Source organism: Tamandua tetradactyla, chromosome 4 (genome assembly GCF_023851605.1).
Source record: "Tamandua tetradactyla isolate mTamTet1 chromosome 4, mTamTet1.pri, whole genome shotgun sequence".
Lineage (NCBI taxonomy): Eukaryota > Metazoa > Chordata > Mammalia > Pilosa > Myrmecophagidae > Tamandua > Tamandua tetradactyla.
The window spans coordinates 30,623,178-30,641,976 of record NC_135330.1 but is presented as its reverse complement, the minus strand read 5'-3'; the positions used below and the strand labels follow the sequence as shown (position 1 = coordinate 30,641,976).

Sequence of the window (18,799 nt, the reverse complement as noted above, 5' to 3'; positions counted from 1 at the left end):
GTCAGAATACCTGCTTGACCCTTTCTGGGAAATATTTTTCTTCATCTCAGATGTGCCATTTTAGAATAAAATCTCTGAGATTTTAAACACTTCTTCAACTAGGCGTGTCAGAACATTTAAAAAGTAGGGGAAAAGGAAAGAAAATCCACCCCAAAGCCCCAGGAAACCCCATGGCTTAGAAGACCTTACTGCAACTCACATGTCCACGAACTTCCTGTGAGGATGTGTCACCACCACGGGCAAGCCACTGGCAAATGGGGGCTCGCGGAGAACCTGGTACGTCACAGGCCTGCAGTCAGAGCACAGGGGGCTGTGCGGCTGAGATGTCAGGAGAGCTGCATCAATCTCCATCCGCTCATCAAAGGTGTAGACTTTCACTCCCAAGACTTTCCCATCTACGTGAAGTTTGATAGTGAGTGGGGTGTCACAGAAAGTGTCTAAGGGTCCCAGATGCACAGACTCCTTGTGCTCCAGCAAGATCTCTGTGTCAAAGAGTGCCTGGGAGGAGTCCATGGAGAGGTAGGTGACCCACAGGGTAAGAGTGTCAGCATGGACCGGGTACTGGAAGAGCAGCTCCAGGCTACAGCCTTCTGCAGGGCAGGGGACTGTCATGTTCATATGGTACAGGTGGAGCTCAGGGCTCCAGGCCTGCAAGCTTGGCTCGCAGGGCTGATCCACATCTGGAGGCCCTGCAGGAGATGAGCAGAAGGACACATCAGGAACCATGATGAAAAATGAGTAGCCCCTATCAGCAGTCAGAAAGAGGAATGAAAAATATGGTACTTTTGAACCTGGAATTCCTATAGAAGCCAAACAGCTTAGTCTATTAGATTTTAAATACTACCAAGGACAAAGTTGTAACAAGTCAAATATATTACGCTCTAGAGGCTGTATCACCTTTATGCAGTGCCCTCTAACAAGAGAAGGGCATCAAGGATTTGGGGATGAAGTACCCCAGATCCTTGCTGAAAACATGACGCTCATGCAGAGCCATTAACTCATGTCCTTAATGTATCTTTGAACAGAGGAGAATTATTTGTGCTTAGTTTACTAATAATTTATGTACAATTAATGCTTCTGAAACTCTGTTTTATTTATTAATAAGGCAAACATTGATTTCAGTCCATTGCTACATCCTTTGTTTAGCTAACCTCTTCACAAAACTTCTTTCATTCCCTAGGATCTACCTTGGCAGTCCTTCCAATTGACTCTAAGCCAACCTTCAGAGCCATACATTGAATTTCATTTTCAGTTCAGGTATATGTGGTCAGGGAGTTAACGGTAGGGAGGAAATGGCAAGCAGGAAATATAAACACATTATTGAGTGGGGGAAAAAGTAGAGATTCAGTAAGCATGTTCAAACGCAATGCTGAAGGATCAAATATTACTCATATATTAAAGTCAGCTTTGTGGGGATAATCCATTCATGGTGGTTTCTTTTATGTTTCATGAGCAGAATCAAAGAGGAAGCATTAAATTAGGACTCAGCAGAGTTGGGCTCTTGGTATGGTGCCATTAGCTGTGTGACTATGGCAGGTCTTTCAAGCCCTCCATTTTCCCATTTATTAAATAAGTATTCCTATTTAACTGCCTACCTTACCAGGATGGTGCAGAAACTCTATACATGATGTTACATGGAGATTAAGTTTCTACTTTTGCAAAAGTATATTTATTTAGCGCTTCAGAATTTGGAAAATTTAGAGTATCCTAAAGCCCAGGTAAAATAAGTTCAAATGGGTGAGTTTACTACATCTTATGGTCTTTAAAGGTTTTTTTTCTATATTATAAGTTTGTTCATTCATTCAGTTAGTCTGTGAGTATACAAAAATTAACTATGTACCTATTTATACCTGACAGTGATCTAGGTATGGGAGATAAAGCAGTGAGCAAGAGAGATGAAGACCTTACAGTAAGGTGATAGATGCAACACAAATAGATAAATAATAAATAGATAGTATGATTTCTTTGAAGAAAAAATAAAGGAGGATAAGGGGATAGAGAATGATGGTATGGGATTGGGGGCTATTTTAGACTTTAGATCCTTGAAGTTCTCTCTAAACAGATAATAGGTAAACAAGGACAATGTCTGATTAAATTTTCTATTCCCTATAACATTTAGATAGTATTTGGAGGTAAATAAGCATCTCTAAGAGTTGGTAAATACATTGTGATTGTATCTGTAAATCCATGTGTTTGTGATTCTGTGCTTTTAACACATATCTTAAATAGGACTTGGCTCTTCACCCTTTCAAAGCAAAAGAAAATCAGTATTTCTTAGCAATGTTTCCCAATGCTTACCCCCAAATACTAGCAGAGTAAAGGTCCTTTGAAAGCCCACCCAACAGCAGCGCTGCCTGTCAGAACACTTTTTATTAATATCTCATGTCAAAAGATGAATTTGAGGCCCTAAAACTTGACATGGTTTGCCTCAGGACACAATACTAGAATTAGAACACAGAGCTTCTAGTTACTCTCCAATATCATATAATTTGAACTTTTCCAAAAATGTGAAGCTAAAAGTATTTTGTTGTGGGGCAAGATGGCAGTTCAGTGAGGTGTGGAATCTAGTTAGTCCTCTAGAGCAGCTATTAAATAGCCCCAAAGTGTCTGGAACAACTTTTGGGGGCCATCCATGACTGGACACACATGATCCAAGTCTGGAAGGGGTGGAAGGGCTGAGATCACAGCACAGAACTGCAAGTAAAGTTCTCAAACTGTAGAAGCTGGCACTTCTCCCCCACTGGCATGGCAGGTTGTTGAAGACATTTCCCCTTGAGAACCAGAAGTACTCCCTACTAGGAGCAAAGGAAGGTAGCTTAACCAAGCTTTAACTTGTTTTTTTTCAACTGTGGTTTTAATGAACAAATCTGGATTGCTGAGTATAAGCTCTGAGCACAGATGAACCCAGAGAAAACAGGAAAGTAACCCTGAGGTCTGTCCCAACAGAGAGCAGATGGGCTGTCAAAGGAAAAATAAAAGAGGCTTTTTGGAGTCAGTCAAGCTCAGAATACTGGAAAAGGGTTGTGCCCCAAGAAAGGGGGCACATAAATCTGGGTACCAACTCTAGTTCTTGACTGGCAAACCTTGGGGACTGAGGAAATTTGATTCTGAAAAGGGAATTTATTTTATTATTTTCTTCAAGTATTCTAAGGAGCTCAGTAGAGAAAGCCTCAAGCTTTTCAATTGTCAGTACTGATCCAGGGAGAGCAGAGTTAAGGTTGGTCTGAGAGACAGAACAAGTGAGAAAGATATTTTCCTTAAGGGTGTTTTCTCCCCCTAGAAAAGGTGGCAGGTTCAAGCTCAAGTGGTTGGCTGTTCTCCTTCAGAGAATTCAGACCCTGGGACTGGGAATCAGAAATAATTTGTTTGCCTTCCACCTCAGCCTCTGCCACACCCCAGGCAGGCTCAGAATGAACGGCTCCACACCACTGTACACTGGTGGGAAGCTGTGGGCAGACAAGCACCACCTTCTGGACAGGATAGGAAAAGCACCGAGTCTTGAGGTTCCACAGGAAAATCAGACAACCTGCTGGGACTCATGTTCAGGGAAACTTGCTGCAGATTGCACCCTCTTCCTGAGATCTGACACCTGGGTCTGCCTTGTCTGGGAAAATCTGATTGGGATTGAACATATCTTGAGAGAACCTCATCCAAAAGAGGTTTCATACAGGCAGGGCAAGAACCAGAAAAACAAGAGCTGAAGAATTCTGATTAGTTAAACAGAAGCTATGCTAGAGGTCTAAAATAAGTTGAACTGAATGCCAAAGAACAAATAGAGAACAAAGCCAACCAACAAGAAAACCACAGGAAAAAGAGTGAGAACAGCCTCCTGAATAAACTAATCAAGGAAATCTGATGCCTAGGCACCAGCAAAACGTTATGAGTCATACTTGGAAAAATAAAGATATGGCCCAGTCAAAGGAATAAACCAACACTTTAAATGAGATACAGGAGTTGAAACAACTAATTAAAGATGTTGAAATAAACATGCTAAATCAAATAAAAAATCAAATTAATGTGTGGAGGGAAGATATGGCAAAAGAGTTGAAGGATATGAAGAAGACATTGTGAGACCATAAAGGAGAGCTAGAAAGCTTGAAAAAACAAATGGCAGAATTTATGGGAAGGAAAGGCACATAGGAGAAATGAAAAACACAATGGAGAATTACAGCAGCAGATTTGAAGAGAAAGAAGAAAGGATTAGAGAACCAGAGGACAGATTTTCTGAAATCCTACATACAAAAGAACAGATAGGGAAAAGAATAAAAAAATATGAGCAGGTTCACATGGTATTGAACGATAACATGAAGTACACGAATATGTTATAGGTGTCACAGAAAGAGAAGAGAAGAAAAAGGGGGCAGAAAGAATAATGGAGGAAATAATTATTGAAAAGTTCCCATCTCTTATAAAAGACATAAACTTACAGATCCAAGAATCACAGTGTACCCCAAACAGAACAGATCTGAGTAGAACTACTCCAAGACACTTACTAATCAGAATGCCAAATGTTGAAGACAAAGAGAAAATTCTGAAAGCAGCAAGAGAAAAGTGATCCACCATATACAAGGGAAGCTCAATAAGACTATGTGCTGATTCCTTAGCAGAAACCATGGAGGTGAGAAGGCAGTGGTATGATATATTTAAAATACTGAAAGAGAAAAACTGCCAACCAAGAATTCTATATTCAGCAAAACTGTCCTTGAAATATGAAGGAGAGTTTAAAATATTGTCAGACAAACAGAAACTGAGAGAGTTTGTGAATAAGAGACCTGCTCTACAAGAAATACTAAATGGAGCACTACAGGCAGATAGGAAAAGACAGGAGAGGGAGGTCTGGAGAAGAGTCCAGAAATGAAGTAAGGGTAACAAGAGATAAAAAAAATAGGCAATGATATATCAGAATAAAGTCATGACACATTCACAATGTGGATGAGCTGTGAGGATATTATGTTGAGTGAAGTTAGAAACTAAAGGACAAATACTGTTTATGAACTGACATTGACAAGTGACAGTTAAAGTCGGGAACACAGGTTATCGGGAGATAGAAAGAGGGTAGAGATTGGGCGTTTGATGCTGAAGGAATACAGAATGTTCAGAGGATTAATTGTAAAGATAAGGGAATGGATAGCACAGTACTGTAAGTACATGGAATGAAGCTGAGTGTGAGTATGGTTGAAAGAGGAAGGCTAGTGTCATGTATGACACCAGAAGGAGAGATAGAAGATAAAAACTGGGACTGTATTACTTAGCAAAACCTAAAGTGGACAATGATGGTGATTAAATGTGCAAAGATAAGAATTTTTTTACGTGAGGGAGGACAAATGAATGTCAGCAGTGCAAGATGTTAAAAATGGGTTTTATATAGAAAAATATACAATCAATGCAAACTAGTGTCTATAGTTAACATAATATTGTAATATGCATCGATTAAGTGTAACAACGGCAATATACCAGAGCAAAATGTCAGCAAGAGGGGGAGATAAGGGGGGGGTATGGGATTCTTGGTGGTGGTGGTGTTTATCCTTTTTATTTTGTTTATTTTATTTTTTCTATATTTTTTCCTCTTGTTGTTTCTTTGTAGAAGAAATGGGAAATGTCTTCATATAGATTGTGATGGTGCATGCATAACTATTTAATTATACTGGCAACCTCTGAATATGTACTTAGGATGGATTGTATGGTGTGTGAATAAAACTTTAAAAATAAGCAGAAAGAAACAAGTGCTGGGGAAAATGAGGAGAGAGAGATATAGCTATTCACTGATGGTAGGAAAGTAGAATGGAAGACAATGAGGTGGTTCCACAGTGAGTATAGGTTGCCATATGATCTTGTGACCCATTATTAGGTATACACTTGGAAGAACTGAAAGTAGGGACACAAATGAACATTTGCATACTGGTGTTTATGGCATCTGAACTCATGATCGGCAATGGATGGAGGTAGGCTAAGGGCACATTGATTGATGAATGGAAGGGCAAGTTGCAGTGTATACATACAATAAAATATTGAGCAGTTGCAAGAAAGAATGAAATTGTGAGGCCTGCAACGAGGTGAATGAAACTTGAGGGCAGTCTATTGAGTGAAATAAGGAAGAAACAAAAAGATAGATATTATAGTGCCCACTAATATGGGCTAAACACATTGTTCAAACTCTTAGAATTGAATTCAAGAGCATAGCTTATCAGGGGAAGGCTTATTGTGAAGGGTCCTAGATTGTAAGCTCTTCCAGCAGTCACATCTATTTTTGAGCTGTAACTGCTATTTCTAAATTCTGAGATGCCGAGTACTTTGTGTATAACCTGGCCATTCCTGGAGGTTCGGGTATCTGTATGACACCTGAGACTCAGAATTAGAGTTCTGCAGCTATGAAAGCCAGCATTAACCCATAAAGCAACTCTTTAAAAAGCTGAAAAAGAGATCAGACTTCAATTAGAAACATGAATGAAACTGAACTGGATAGGACTAATATAAATCAGACTAAAGGGTAAAGGATGATATTGACTGTGTTTTAGAACTTCAACTTCTGGGTGAAACAAAAGGAAGAGATGTATATTTGGTGGAAAATTTATATTTCCTATAGCACACTATCTAATTTAACTTGTATGGTCAGTTTATCTGAACACCATAATTACATGGAACCTTTGAATAGTGAGTGAAATTTTGTTGGTTTGTAGAGGTTAGTGTGATGCCCCCAATACATCCCAGAGTAATCTGGGAAGAAGATAAAAAAGCATTTTCAGAGCCCATTTGAGGGATTGGAGGAAACTGTGAAAATATTCAACATTCCCACTTGGGGAATCCCTGATATTCTCATAGCATTGTGGTCAACCAATTTACTACACAACACCTTGATCTTGGGGTTCACCCCTATGAAACTTATTCCTGCAAAGGAGAAGCTAAAACTACTTATAGTTATAGCTAAGAGTCACCTCCAGAGAACCTCGTTTGTTGCTCAAATGTGACCTCTCTCTAAGCCAACTCTACAAATAAACTCACTACCAACCTGCCTACGGGGGATATGACTCCCAGGTTTATAATTGTCCCTGACAACATGGGGCATGAGCCTGGACCTGGCATCATGGGATTGAGAAAGCCTTTGTAACTAAAAGGAGGAAGAGAAATGAAACAAAATTTAAATCTCAGTGCCTGAGAGATTTCAAATACAGTCAAGAGGTCATTCTGGAGGTTATTCTTATGCATTAAATGGATATCCTTTTTCAGGTTTTGGTGTGTTGGAGTAGCTAGAGGGAAATGCCTAAAACCACTGAACCATAATCTAGTAGCCTTGATTCTTGATGATTGTATAACTATATAGCTTTTATGATATGACCATGTGTCTGTGAAACCTTGGGATTGACATTCCCTTTATCCAGTGCATGGACATAAGAGTAAAAAAATAAATAAATTATAGAGGGGGGATAGGTTGTATGGGATGTTTAGGTGTTCTTTTTTAATTTTACTTTTACTTTTATTCTTATTTTCATTGTTTATGGAGTAATGAAAATGTTCTAAAATCTATCATGATAATGAATGTGTAACCATATAATGACACTGTGAACCACTGATTGTATACTTGGATATTTTATGGTATGTAAATATATCTCAATAAAATTGCATTTAAAGAATAAATATAGTGCTAGGGGAGTCAAACGGCATGAAAACACCAGCACAGGATAAACTGTTAGCCACAGAATCGCCTTTTATGAAATGTAAGTTTCCAAATGAGCCCAATGCAGTGCCAATGAATGCTTATATTCATTTTTCTTCTTTATATGAAAACTCTCATTTGAAAAAATCAGTTATGATCAATTAAGCAAATTGCCATTTTCCATATTTCTCCTTAAGATGCCTTTCACTTTAATAACTGTGGGCACAACTAACATCATGCAGATGCTGTAGACTTTTAGACTAACTTGCCTTTTCATTTTCTTGTCAGGGACAAGACTGCAAACTGACTCAGATAGGACTTGTCCAATGTATCTCACTGAATAGTTTTAAGGATATGGATAAATGAAAGAAAAAGACAAGGAAAAAAGATGATGCTCAGGTTAACATTGAAGATGGTGATGATGCAAGGAGCCATTTCATTCATCCAGAGGTACTAACACTAAAATTTTAGAACTTCAGATGTGAAGAGTGTCATGCTATAATTCATCTGATGGGCATTGATATACACATTTCAGTGAGGTGTATAAGTGCTTGAGAAGCTGAGCAAGAAAGAAAGGGACAGTTAACAACATCTTCATCCTGGTAGTACCTAGCTTAGAGAGTCTCCAAAGGGCAACCTGTATCAATGATTAATAGATTCATAAAATAGCATAGATCAGAAGGTTCCATGCTAGTTCACCCTAACACCACCAAGATTTTCTTAGCCAGTGTACAAGTGTTCATTACAATGTGTTCTTTTCCATTGTCCTGATACAGAAGAATGACAGGTCAGGTCACCCTGTCAGGTGCCAAGGCAGCTCTAGTAGGTACATGTAATACTACATTCCTGAACTACCTCACTCTGAAGTCATTCTTCAAGTTCATCTGACTTCTCTTTCCCTCTGTATGATAGCCTAACTTCTGCTTTACCATAGCCATCCATCAGGTCTCCATATAAACCACACACAGTGTACCCAATATACAGTGGTAGTGGGCAGAGTCTTTCCAAGTCATCTGGGGTTGTCCAGAAAATCATAAACCATAAACACACACACGCACACATGCACACACAAACACACACACTGCCTATTTCTCTCCTTGCCACTATTTTTTCATAGCAAGAGAATATTCCATCATTTTACCCTCATCCCCATTCTCATGGTATAAATAAAAAAGCTATGGTACTTTCATATCTACAGGACCAAGATGGCAGTGTAAGATGCTCCAGGGTGCCATATCCCCCACAGAATCTTTGAACAAGTGGCAAAAACTTGCAGAACCATCTTCCTCAGAAATCTAGAAAAGCATAACAGGGCAGGTATCAAATAAAGAAAATACAGTTTTACAAAATGGAAGGAGAAGCTCATAGCATGCTTGCTGACCCCTTTTGCACTCCCTACCCAATGTAGTATAGAGCCAGTCTAGGCTCGCATTGTGGGTGCCAGGCTCTTTCTCAGAGGCAGAAGAATAACCAACCCCTTTGCACATACTGAGGGGCCTGTAAATGGAGGTCATTCTGTCAGGTGGCAGCCTGAAAGAAAGGAAGCTTAAAAGAATCAAACAAATACTGGAGTTGAAGACTACAAGAACTGAAATGAAAAATTCCCTAGAGGGTTTCAACAGCAGATTGGAGCTTGCAGAAGAAGGAATCAGTGAACTCAAAGACAAGACAATTCAAATAACTCAGGCTAAGAAGGAGAAAGAAAAAGGAACGGAAAAAGTAATGAACAGAACCTAACAGTCATGTGGAAAGCCATCAAGCATACTAATATGTGTATTTTAGGAGTCCCAAAAGGAGAAGAAAGAAAGAAAGGGGTAACAGGAATGTTCAAAGAAATAATGATAGAAAACTTCCCCAAATTAAAAAAGATATGAATATACAGTTTCAAGAAGCCCAACAAGCCCCCAAATCATACAATATGTCCATTTTGATCACAATGAATGGAGATATAAATCAATAACAGAGGGAGAATTGGAATATACACAAACACATGGAAATTGAAAACACATTTTTAAAAAACTAAAGGGTCAAAGAAGAAATCATAAGGAAAACTAGAAAATATCTTGAGGTGAATGCAAATGAAAACATAAAATATTAAAACTTATGGGATGTAGCAAAGGAAGTGCTACAGGCAGTGAGAGGAACATTTACAGCTCTAAATTCTTACATTAAAAAGGAAGAAAGATCTCATATCAGAAACTTAGCTTTACAACGGGAGGATTTAAAAAGAGAAGAGCATGCTAAATCCAAAGCAAATAGAAGAAGGAAATAACAAATATTATAATAGAGATGCATGAAATAGAGAATTAAAGAAAAACAAAACAAAACAAAAAAAGCAAGAGAGAACCAACATGACTAAAAGTGGATTCTTTGAAAAGATTAATAAAATAGGTATACCCTTAGCTACACTGACAAAGGAAAAAGAGAGAAAACTAAATAACTAAAATCAGAAATGAAAAAGGAGACATTGCTACAGACCCCACAGAAACAAACAAAAAAAGGATTGTAAGAGTATACTGAAGCAACTGTACACCAACAATTTAGATAACCTAGGTGAAATTGACAAATTCCTAGAAAAATACAAAGTTCCTACACTGACTCAAGAAGAAAAGAAAGAGTACAACAGATCAATAATAAATAAAGAGATTGAATAAGTAATCAAAAACCTAACAACAATGAAAATTCCAGAACCAGATAGCTCAATGGCGAATTTTACCAAGTATTCCATGAATAATTAATGACAACCTTGCTAAACTCTTCCAGAAAATTAAAGGGCCCTTTCTAATTCATTCTATGAAGTCAACATCACCCTCCTACCAAAGCCAAATAAAGATACCACAAAAACAGAAAATTACAAACCAATATCCCTTTTGAATGTATAGGCAAACATCTTCAATAGAAAATGCTGGCAAATCCCAACAGCATTAAAGGAATTATATACCATGATCAAAATGGTATTCATCCCAGGGATGCAAATGTGGTTCAACATAAGAAAATCAATTCATATAATTCACCATATTATCATAATGAAGGAGATAAAATGCATGATGATCTCAGTCGATGCAGAAAAGACACTTGACAAACCCAGTACCTCTTCTTGATAAAAACACTTAGAAACTAGAAATAGAAGGAAACTTCCTCAACATGATAAAGGGCACATATGAAAAAACTACTGATGACAGCATACTTAATGGTGAAAGTCTAAAAGCTTTCCCTCTAAGATCATTAACAAAATAAAGATGCCCATTGTCACCACTGTTATTTAACATTATACTGGAAGTTCTAGACAGAGCAAGTGGGCATAAGAAAGAAATAAAAGTCATCCAAACTGTTCAGGAGGAAGTAAATCTTCCCCTATTAGCAGATAACATGAATCTATATATAAAAAATCCTGAAAAATCCACAACAAAGCTATTAGAGCTAATAAATGAATTCTACAATGATGAAGTGCAAGATCAACATGTAAAGATCAGTAGTGTTTCTATACACTAATAATGAACACTTTGAGATGGGAATCAAGAAAAAATCCTATTTAAAATAATAACTAAAAGAATCAAATATCAAGAAATAAATTTAACCAAGGATGTAAATAACTTATACATGAAAACTAAAAAATATTGCTAAAAGAAATCAAAGAAGATAAATAAATGGAAGGACATTCATATTCATGGGTTGGAAGGCTAAAAATTGTTGAGTCAATTCTTCCCAAAGTGATTTACAGATTCAACATGATCTCTATCAAAATGCAAACAATTTTATTTGCAGCTTTCTTTACAGAAATCATCTAATTTATATGCAAGTATAAGTGGCTCTGAATAACTCAAATCATCATGGAAAAGAACATGTTGGAGGACTCACACTTCTCAATTAAAACTTACTGCAAAGCTACAGTAATCAAAACAGCACCATACTGGCACAAGGCCTGACATACAGACCAATGGAGTCACATTGAGTAGTCATAAATAAACCCTCAAATCTAAGGCCAGTGTATTTTGACAACGGTGCCAAGTTCATTCATTAGTGAAAGAAAAGCCTCTTCAACAAAAGGTGATGCAAAAAAAATGGATACCTACATGCAAAGTAATGAAGGTGGAACACTATATCACACCATATACAACAATTAACTTGAAATTAATCAAAGACCTAAAGGTAACAAGAAAAACTATAAAACATGTAGAAGAAAACATAGGGGAGCATCTCCAGAATCTTGTGTTAGGCAATGGTTTCTTAAATTTTACACCAAAAGCATGAGCAACAAAAGAAAAAATAAATGGACATAAAATTAGAAATGTTTGTGCATCATAGGATGTCATCATGAAAGTAAAAAGAACCTACAAATGGGAAAAAAATCTTTGGAAGCCATATATCTGATAAGGGCTTAATATCTAGAATATAAAGAAATCCTATAACTCAACCACAAAGAGACAAACAACCCACTTACAAAATGGGCAAAAACTTGAATAGACTTTTCTCCAAAGAAGATATACCAATGGTCACAAAGTAGATAAAAAAAAAAAAAGCCCAACATCATTAGCCATTAGGGAAATGGAAATCAAACCCACATTTGTTATCATTTCACACCTACTAGATTGTCTACTATTTTTAAAAAATGGAACATACGTATTGGAGAGGGTGTTAAAAAATAGGTACTTCCATTCATTGTTGGTTGAAATATGAAATGTGTGGAAAACAGTTTGTGTTCCAAGCCCCTGTGGAAAACAGTTTGATGGTCTCTCAGAAAATTAAGCACAGAATTACCATATGACTGAGCAATCCACTTCTAGGTATTATGAAAAAGAATTGAAAGCAGAGACTCAAACAGACATTTGTACACCAATAGCAGCATTAGTCACAACTGACAAAAGATGGAAGCAACCCAAGTGTCCTTCAATAGTTGAATGGATAAAGAAAATATTATACATACAATGGAATATTGTCACAAAAAGTAATGAAGCTCTAATACATGTAACATGGATGAACATTAAAGTCATCATGCTGAGTTAGATAAACTAGATGTAAAAGGACAAATATTATATTGTTAAATGATGGGAAATAATTAGAACAAGCAAACTCATAGAGTCAGAAACTAGGAATACAGGTTACCAGAGGATAGGGTGGGGCTAGGAAATGGAAAGTTAATGCTTAATTGGTGTAGATTTTATTTTTGGGGTGATGGAAAAGTTTGGGTAATGGATGCTGGTGATGGTAGTACAACATTGTGAATTTAATTAATACCAGTGAAGAATATGCTTGAATGAGGTTAAAAGGGGGAAATTTCACCTTGTATATATGTTATCAGAGTGAAAAAAATTTTTAAAAACAACACAGGATGTAGAACACAAATAGTGAACTCTAATGTAAACTATGTACTATAATAGAATCATTACAATAATATTATTTCATCAATTACAACAAAGGTGACACACTAATGCAGATTGTTATTAACAGGGAAATTGTATGAGATGGGTTTTTAGGAATTCTGTATTATTTACACACTATTTCTGTAAACATACCACTTCTCTAACAAAAACAAATTAATACTAAAAGCTATGATACTTTACCCACAGCTTCTTCTGGAGTCCAGTAGCCTGAGGAGTCACATACCCGCCGGGAGGAAGCTACGTGTACATACTGACGAAAAGTCCCATCTTCAGTGCAAGCTCCACACAGGCTGCCAGGGTCCCTGAGAAGATGAATGGAAAGAATCCATCACAAGAACTGGGATAAGGAAATGTGGACTACCTTTAGGGGTGGGGAATAATTGTTAGTGAGGCTCTAGACAGCAAACGGAATACAACTATGGCTCAACTCATTTCCTTCTTGTGTAGACTTCATCTTTGCAAAATTCACAGCAACATTAAAATCTCAAGGTCATGAAGCAGAAAAATTTAACCAAGTCCATAAAGGATGCCTATGGAGGTGAAAGTGGGAATCTTCATCTAGGAACATTAAACACAAAACAATTACAATTCTGATTTTTCAACATAAAACTCCTTTCTATGCTGACTCTCACTAAGTCATCCAAAGACCCTTTGTATTCCCCCTACTAATCTAGACAACAATTTTCAGAGTAAATCTATTAGCTATGTGTTCTTATATTTTAAACTCCCTACTCTTAATCACACACATAAAAGTTATGAAATATAATGTCCTTTGGCTCTTCATTGTCTATGGGGATATATCCAAATTCCTTATGATGACTCAGGGTCACAAGCTAGCTCCAGCCACAACTGTTAGAGTTCTTTCATAAATTTTGTGCCCTTATCACAATGAACTTATATACATCATGCCCTTAGCACAACTCTGTAAATCATGCTGTTCCCTCTGCTACCAAATAGCCTTCCCCAGTTTCTCTGAAGAGCAAACTCTTACTCACCCCTCAAGACCCATTTAAATGTAATCTATTCAGTGAAACTTAGTCTGACTCTTCTGAGTGGCTGAAACTTCCTGCCCTGTGCACTCATCGTACCTCATGGCTTTTTTCTTAGGGCACTGCTCTATAACATTGAGGATTTTCATTCACATTCTTTCTTCTCATTCACCTGTGAGCAGATCCAGACAAGATCTACCTTTCCTTCTATCCCCAGCTGTCCTTCTGTAAATGCTTGTGTTATGACTGTCTACAAGACCATTTTCAGTCTATAAGGAGCTCTTCAAGCTAAATAACAAGGGGAAATGACTTCACGGGACTTGTCTCTGATACTTATCTTTATAGAGGCCCATTATGAGTGACAGATCTGAAAATGGATGCATCAAATCAGGATATATCAACAGGTCAGGGGAGGAAAAATATCTCATAAATTGCCAGAAAAATACTGTTGTTAAATAGGGGTAATAATCATGAAACCAGCTACCATTTATTAAGTGTCTTCTACATATGTCGCGTTATGTTTCTAGGTCCTTTTTTGTACATTATCTCTAATCCCTATAATAATCCTGTGTTTCTAAATGAGGAAATTTGGGCCCAGAAAAGTTAAGTAAATTTCCTAGGATCACATAATAAATTATTCAATTCCCTTGAACATGTTCCCAAACACCATCTAGTGTCTAGTACTTTGGCAACTAAAAGGTATAGTTAAGCGCCAACCTCTGACTCCCATCAGCACTCACTTCTAATATAGACATAACTCAAAATCACATTTCCTGGATGCACTCAGCCCTTCTGGTGCCATTGCTGAGTGCGTAGCTAGGGCTCCTCTCTGACATACAGATTCCAAATACCTACTGCGGTGGAGTAAACACAGCTCCAAGCATGACACAAATTGCCGGTATGTGACGTAAGTGTCCTAGACACATTTATCGGGAGACCTCAAAACTGTAGCCCACCTAGCTGAGAAAGGAAGCAAACTGTAACCTTTTCTGCCAACAGACTTGCAGCAAGCCAGTACTGATGTATGCTTTATCGTAACGTTTGTACCAGAAGGAGAATTGAAAGATTAAATTGTTTACACATGTTACATAAACTGATGTAAATCTCTGGTTTGCATAGACCCACAGAGGACTTACTGTTCAGCCAGTCCAATCAAAGCTGCACAAGGTCACATTTGCGGGAAAATGATTCTTACACACATCACATAAATGTGTGTTGACTCATACACAGAGCTCGTAAGAGTCCGTAAGAGCCGGTAAGAGCTTGGGTGCTGAGATAAAAACTATTTTATCAGGTTGTGAGTTCTAAGTGATATAAAGTATTAGATATATATCAAGATACCAAGGGCAGGCATCGAGACCGCTGGGAGGCTGGAAATACCACTTTGGAAAAGAACTCACAAGCGTCCTGCCATCCCTTGATATCCCTTTCCTCTTTCTGCAGGTTTTCAGCTCAAGTCCATGTTTATGTTCCAGGGACATCATGCTTCTTCCAGGGGCCTGACAGTCAGACAGGACATGTGGCAAGTAAAAGACAGGCTACCCACCTGTGAAGTGAGACAGCCCTTATTGCAAAGAAATCTATTGCCTCTCCCCTATTTCTGATATTCCAACATCAGAGTTTTCCCCCAAACCACTTCTATTTAGCCATGGGGTCTTGGAGTAGCAGCCGAATGCTTCTCTGTGCCTTGGATTTCTTATTTACACCCACTGCAATGACTAAACACAACTGCACAATCCTTCACACATAGTAGTACCAAATAAATGAAAGTTACTTTTGTTATTTAGAATACAATGTCAGGTTTTGGAAGAGGCAAAGGGTGGGTGCTCCATTCACTGTTGGGATTCTGGTCCTTGTCTGTTAAGCCACAGCTCCTCATCCCCCTCGCTGATTGTGAAATGTCATGTTTTTCTTATCTCTTCTCCTCTTTATAAGAATTTCCCTGCTATTCATTCATACCGATATGCAAAGGATGAATGAAAACTGAAGTTTTAGATTTTCTCTTCAGTAAAAATCTATTAGATATCTATTCTGGCAGACCAAGAGACAAAGATACAGAAAGGAAGTCTGCCCCCAAGGGGTTCCCAGTCCAGTGGGAAATATAGAAAAATAAATAAATAATAACTCCACAAGATAATCACCATAAGAGAGGAAGACTGGGATACAACAGGAGGCAGAGACAGTGTGAGAAACACCACATGAACCAGATCAAGCCCTGGTGCCCAGTTTGTGGCACTGTGTAACCTCCTACCCACCAATCCCAGAACTCCAGGGAGGAGTGCAAGTAGCATGTCACTGTCCCACCCTCATAGCCAGGAGGCATGGCCCTTAGTCTACCTCCTCACCCCTTAGCTTTCATCAACCTCTTCCCAGCTGCTGGAAGCCTGTCAGATGTGACATTTCCAAGGACATGCTTGACAGACACCTCCACATAGAATGAGTCCACGTGATGAACCACTGGATACTGCTAAGAAGATGAGTACTGAGCAGGGTGCAGGAGGCGTCCCTGAGTAGTGGGGCACACATTGATAGTTCCAATTTGGGTCCTCTTACTTCAATTCTTCCTTTTTTCATTAGAAATGCCCATATACTTTCTATGGGCTCCAGAGAAAGTGGTACCATCCCCACCCATTGCAAGCACCTCTCTCACCTGTCATAGACTACTCCACTGATTGCAGGCAGCCAGTGGATTGTGAGGGACTCACGGGTCTGTCCAGTGACCACAGGCGGGATGGGGATGGGGGTGGGCTTTTTATTTTGACTCCACTGCTGATAGACAAGGTCCAAGTAGCAATGCATTCGGGCCACTTGGTTAGGGGTGAAGCTGTCAGTGCAGTCATCATCTATGGAGACAAAATGGGAAGCATGAGAGATGGAGGTTTTAACCTGTGAAGTCCAAAAGCCAGACTAAATCTTCTCTTTTTCACAGTTGATTCACCAGCACCTGTCACAACACCTTAAGCTTAATTAGGTTCAGTAAACACTTGTTGAATGAACCAAGGTATTCTGCTCCAGAAACTATAATAAGTTAGAAGTGGGAAAGAGAAGGTAGAGATGTAGTGCTTACTTATCTCTGAAATAGAATCCTTACTTTGAGATTGATTGGGGTGCAGAATTGCATTGAGCTGACGACTGCTTCTTGAGCAAACCACAAGATGGCAGTGTTATAGTATATGGTCCTTTCATTTGGGTATGTTTGTGGCTCCACAGATACCTGTTTTGTTGCTACTGACTTTGACCTGGGTTAGTAAGTATTCGGTGGAGATGCTCAAAGCAATAGAAAGCCAACATGTCAAGAAGGCATGAAGGCTGGGAAGACTGGTCCCAGCCTTACCCAGTATGGATACATTTTTCATTGGGTTAGTGAGGGAGTTATCTTAATTTCAGAACTTTTCCAGTGAAAACACTAGTCATACTTTCCCCTGTTGACTCTGCCCATTTCAAAGCTGGCACCTAAATAGCTCTGCCTTTTGAAGTCCAGTGTCAAATCTCTCTGCCCCTGATAAAGGCCACTGAATATGTCTTGGGGGAAGAGGGGGTACTGGTGTGCATGACTTCAAAGCACCTGAATTAGTCACTAAAATGAGACTTGGATAGAAGCATCTTGATATGTCACAGAAGAGACAAATTCATCATTTCTTTCTCCTTTAAAAGTATGACCAGGGTCTGGTGGTTTGTCATTTTTTGATAGTTCCAGAAAAACTTATCACCAAACAAGTTCCTGGATCTTATAGAAAGAAAATTGTCTCTTCCTTCACCATTGCAGTAGGTCATCAAATCAAGTATGCCCTTAATTTTAAGGATAAATTTGAGTCTTGTCAAGAGACTTTTTGACAGAAATGAAGAAGGTATAAGAGGTCAAGAAAGAAGGATAATCCTGGAGTTGGATTGAGGAAGGACAAGTACACCAGATAATTACTGCCATTCTTTTTTGGTAGGAAAGCTGAGAATTGGTCCTTGGTTAGTGCTGGAATAATAGAATTTAATACTTTTAAAAATTAAATAAAAAGAAATCTTAAGCTTAAACTTGGCCAGATGTCTTTTTAGGCAACTTCAAAAATAATACAAAGAACCACCTTAACCTAGAAATAGGGCTTTTGGTCTTTTCCTCTTTTGCAGCTATCCAAAGTAGAAGTACTTTTTCCTGTCAATATCTAGTAGAGGACAGTTAAGTCAATGAAGCCCCTTGACATCTCAGTAGTTCTTTAAGTTCTTCAGAGACTCCCCATACAAAAAGACTACACTTCAACCCTCTGAACCAAATGATACCTTCATAGCCCTTTAGCCTCCCACCCCCTAAAGGGGCCTCATATAATCCTCTTGGAAAACAAAAGCCTTGTGGCTATTGTGATACCTGTATAGCTCATATAGTTGTTGAATGGAGCCCCTGGAAAGTAGGTGAAGCCACAGGTGTCGTTGGTAACTTCTGGGCTCTTGCACAGCTTACTCTTGGGAGTTGGGGCTGTGTCAGCACAGAGGTCTCCTGTATCCATGGATGGCACCATCTCCCTGCAAGGGTCATCGCAAGATTCTCCCTCACTGACCCCTTTAAAGACATGGTAGAGTCCCAAGACATGCCCCACCTCATGGATCATGATGTTGGTATGGCCAGGCATGCCATAAAGGGAAGGATCGAGGACAACGCCACCTGCAATGGAAGATTTGGAAAACATCTCTTAATTATATCTTCTGATAAACATCAAATGTTCACTTTTCTGATTCTAAGGAGAAAATTTATAACTTTCCTGCTCTGCTTTCTGGCCACAAACACCCTCTGA

The 18,799-nt window shown here is 38.6% G+C and overlaps 1 protein-coding gene across 1 annotated transcript in view; it reads right to left on the bottom strand.

Annotated features, from left to right (window-relative positions):
• Window positions 1-18,799, bottom strand: part of PAPPA2 (pappalysin 2) — a 321,183-nt gene that overhangs the window by 162,008 nt on the left and 140,376 nt on the right. The window contains exons 4-7 of the mRNA XM_077157086.1: window positions 18,376-18,669; window positions 16,672-16,864; window positions 13,213-13,334; window positions 200-689 (exon numbers count right to left, since the gene is read on the bottom strand). Of these exons, the coding sequence (XP_077013201.1) occupies window positions 200-689; window positions 13,213-13,334; window positions 16,672-16,864; window positions 18,376-18,669 (1,099 nt within the window). The remainder of the gene's footprint in view (window positions 1-199; window positions 690-13,212; window positions 13,335-16,671; window positions 16,865-18,375; window positions 18,670-18,799) is intronic.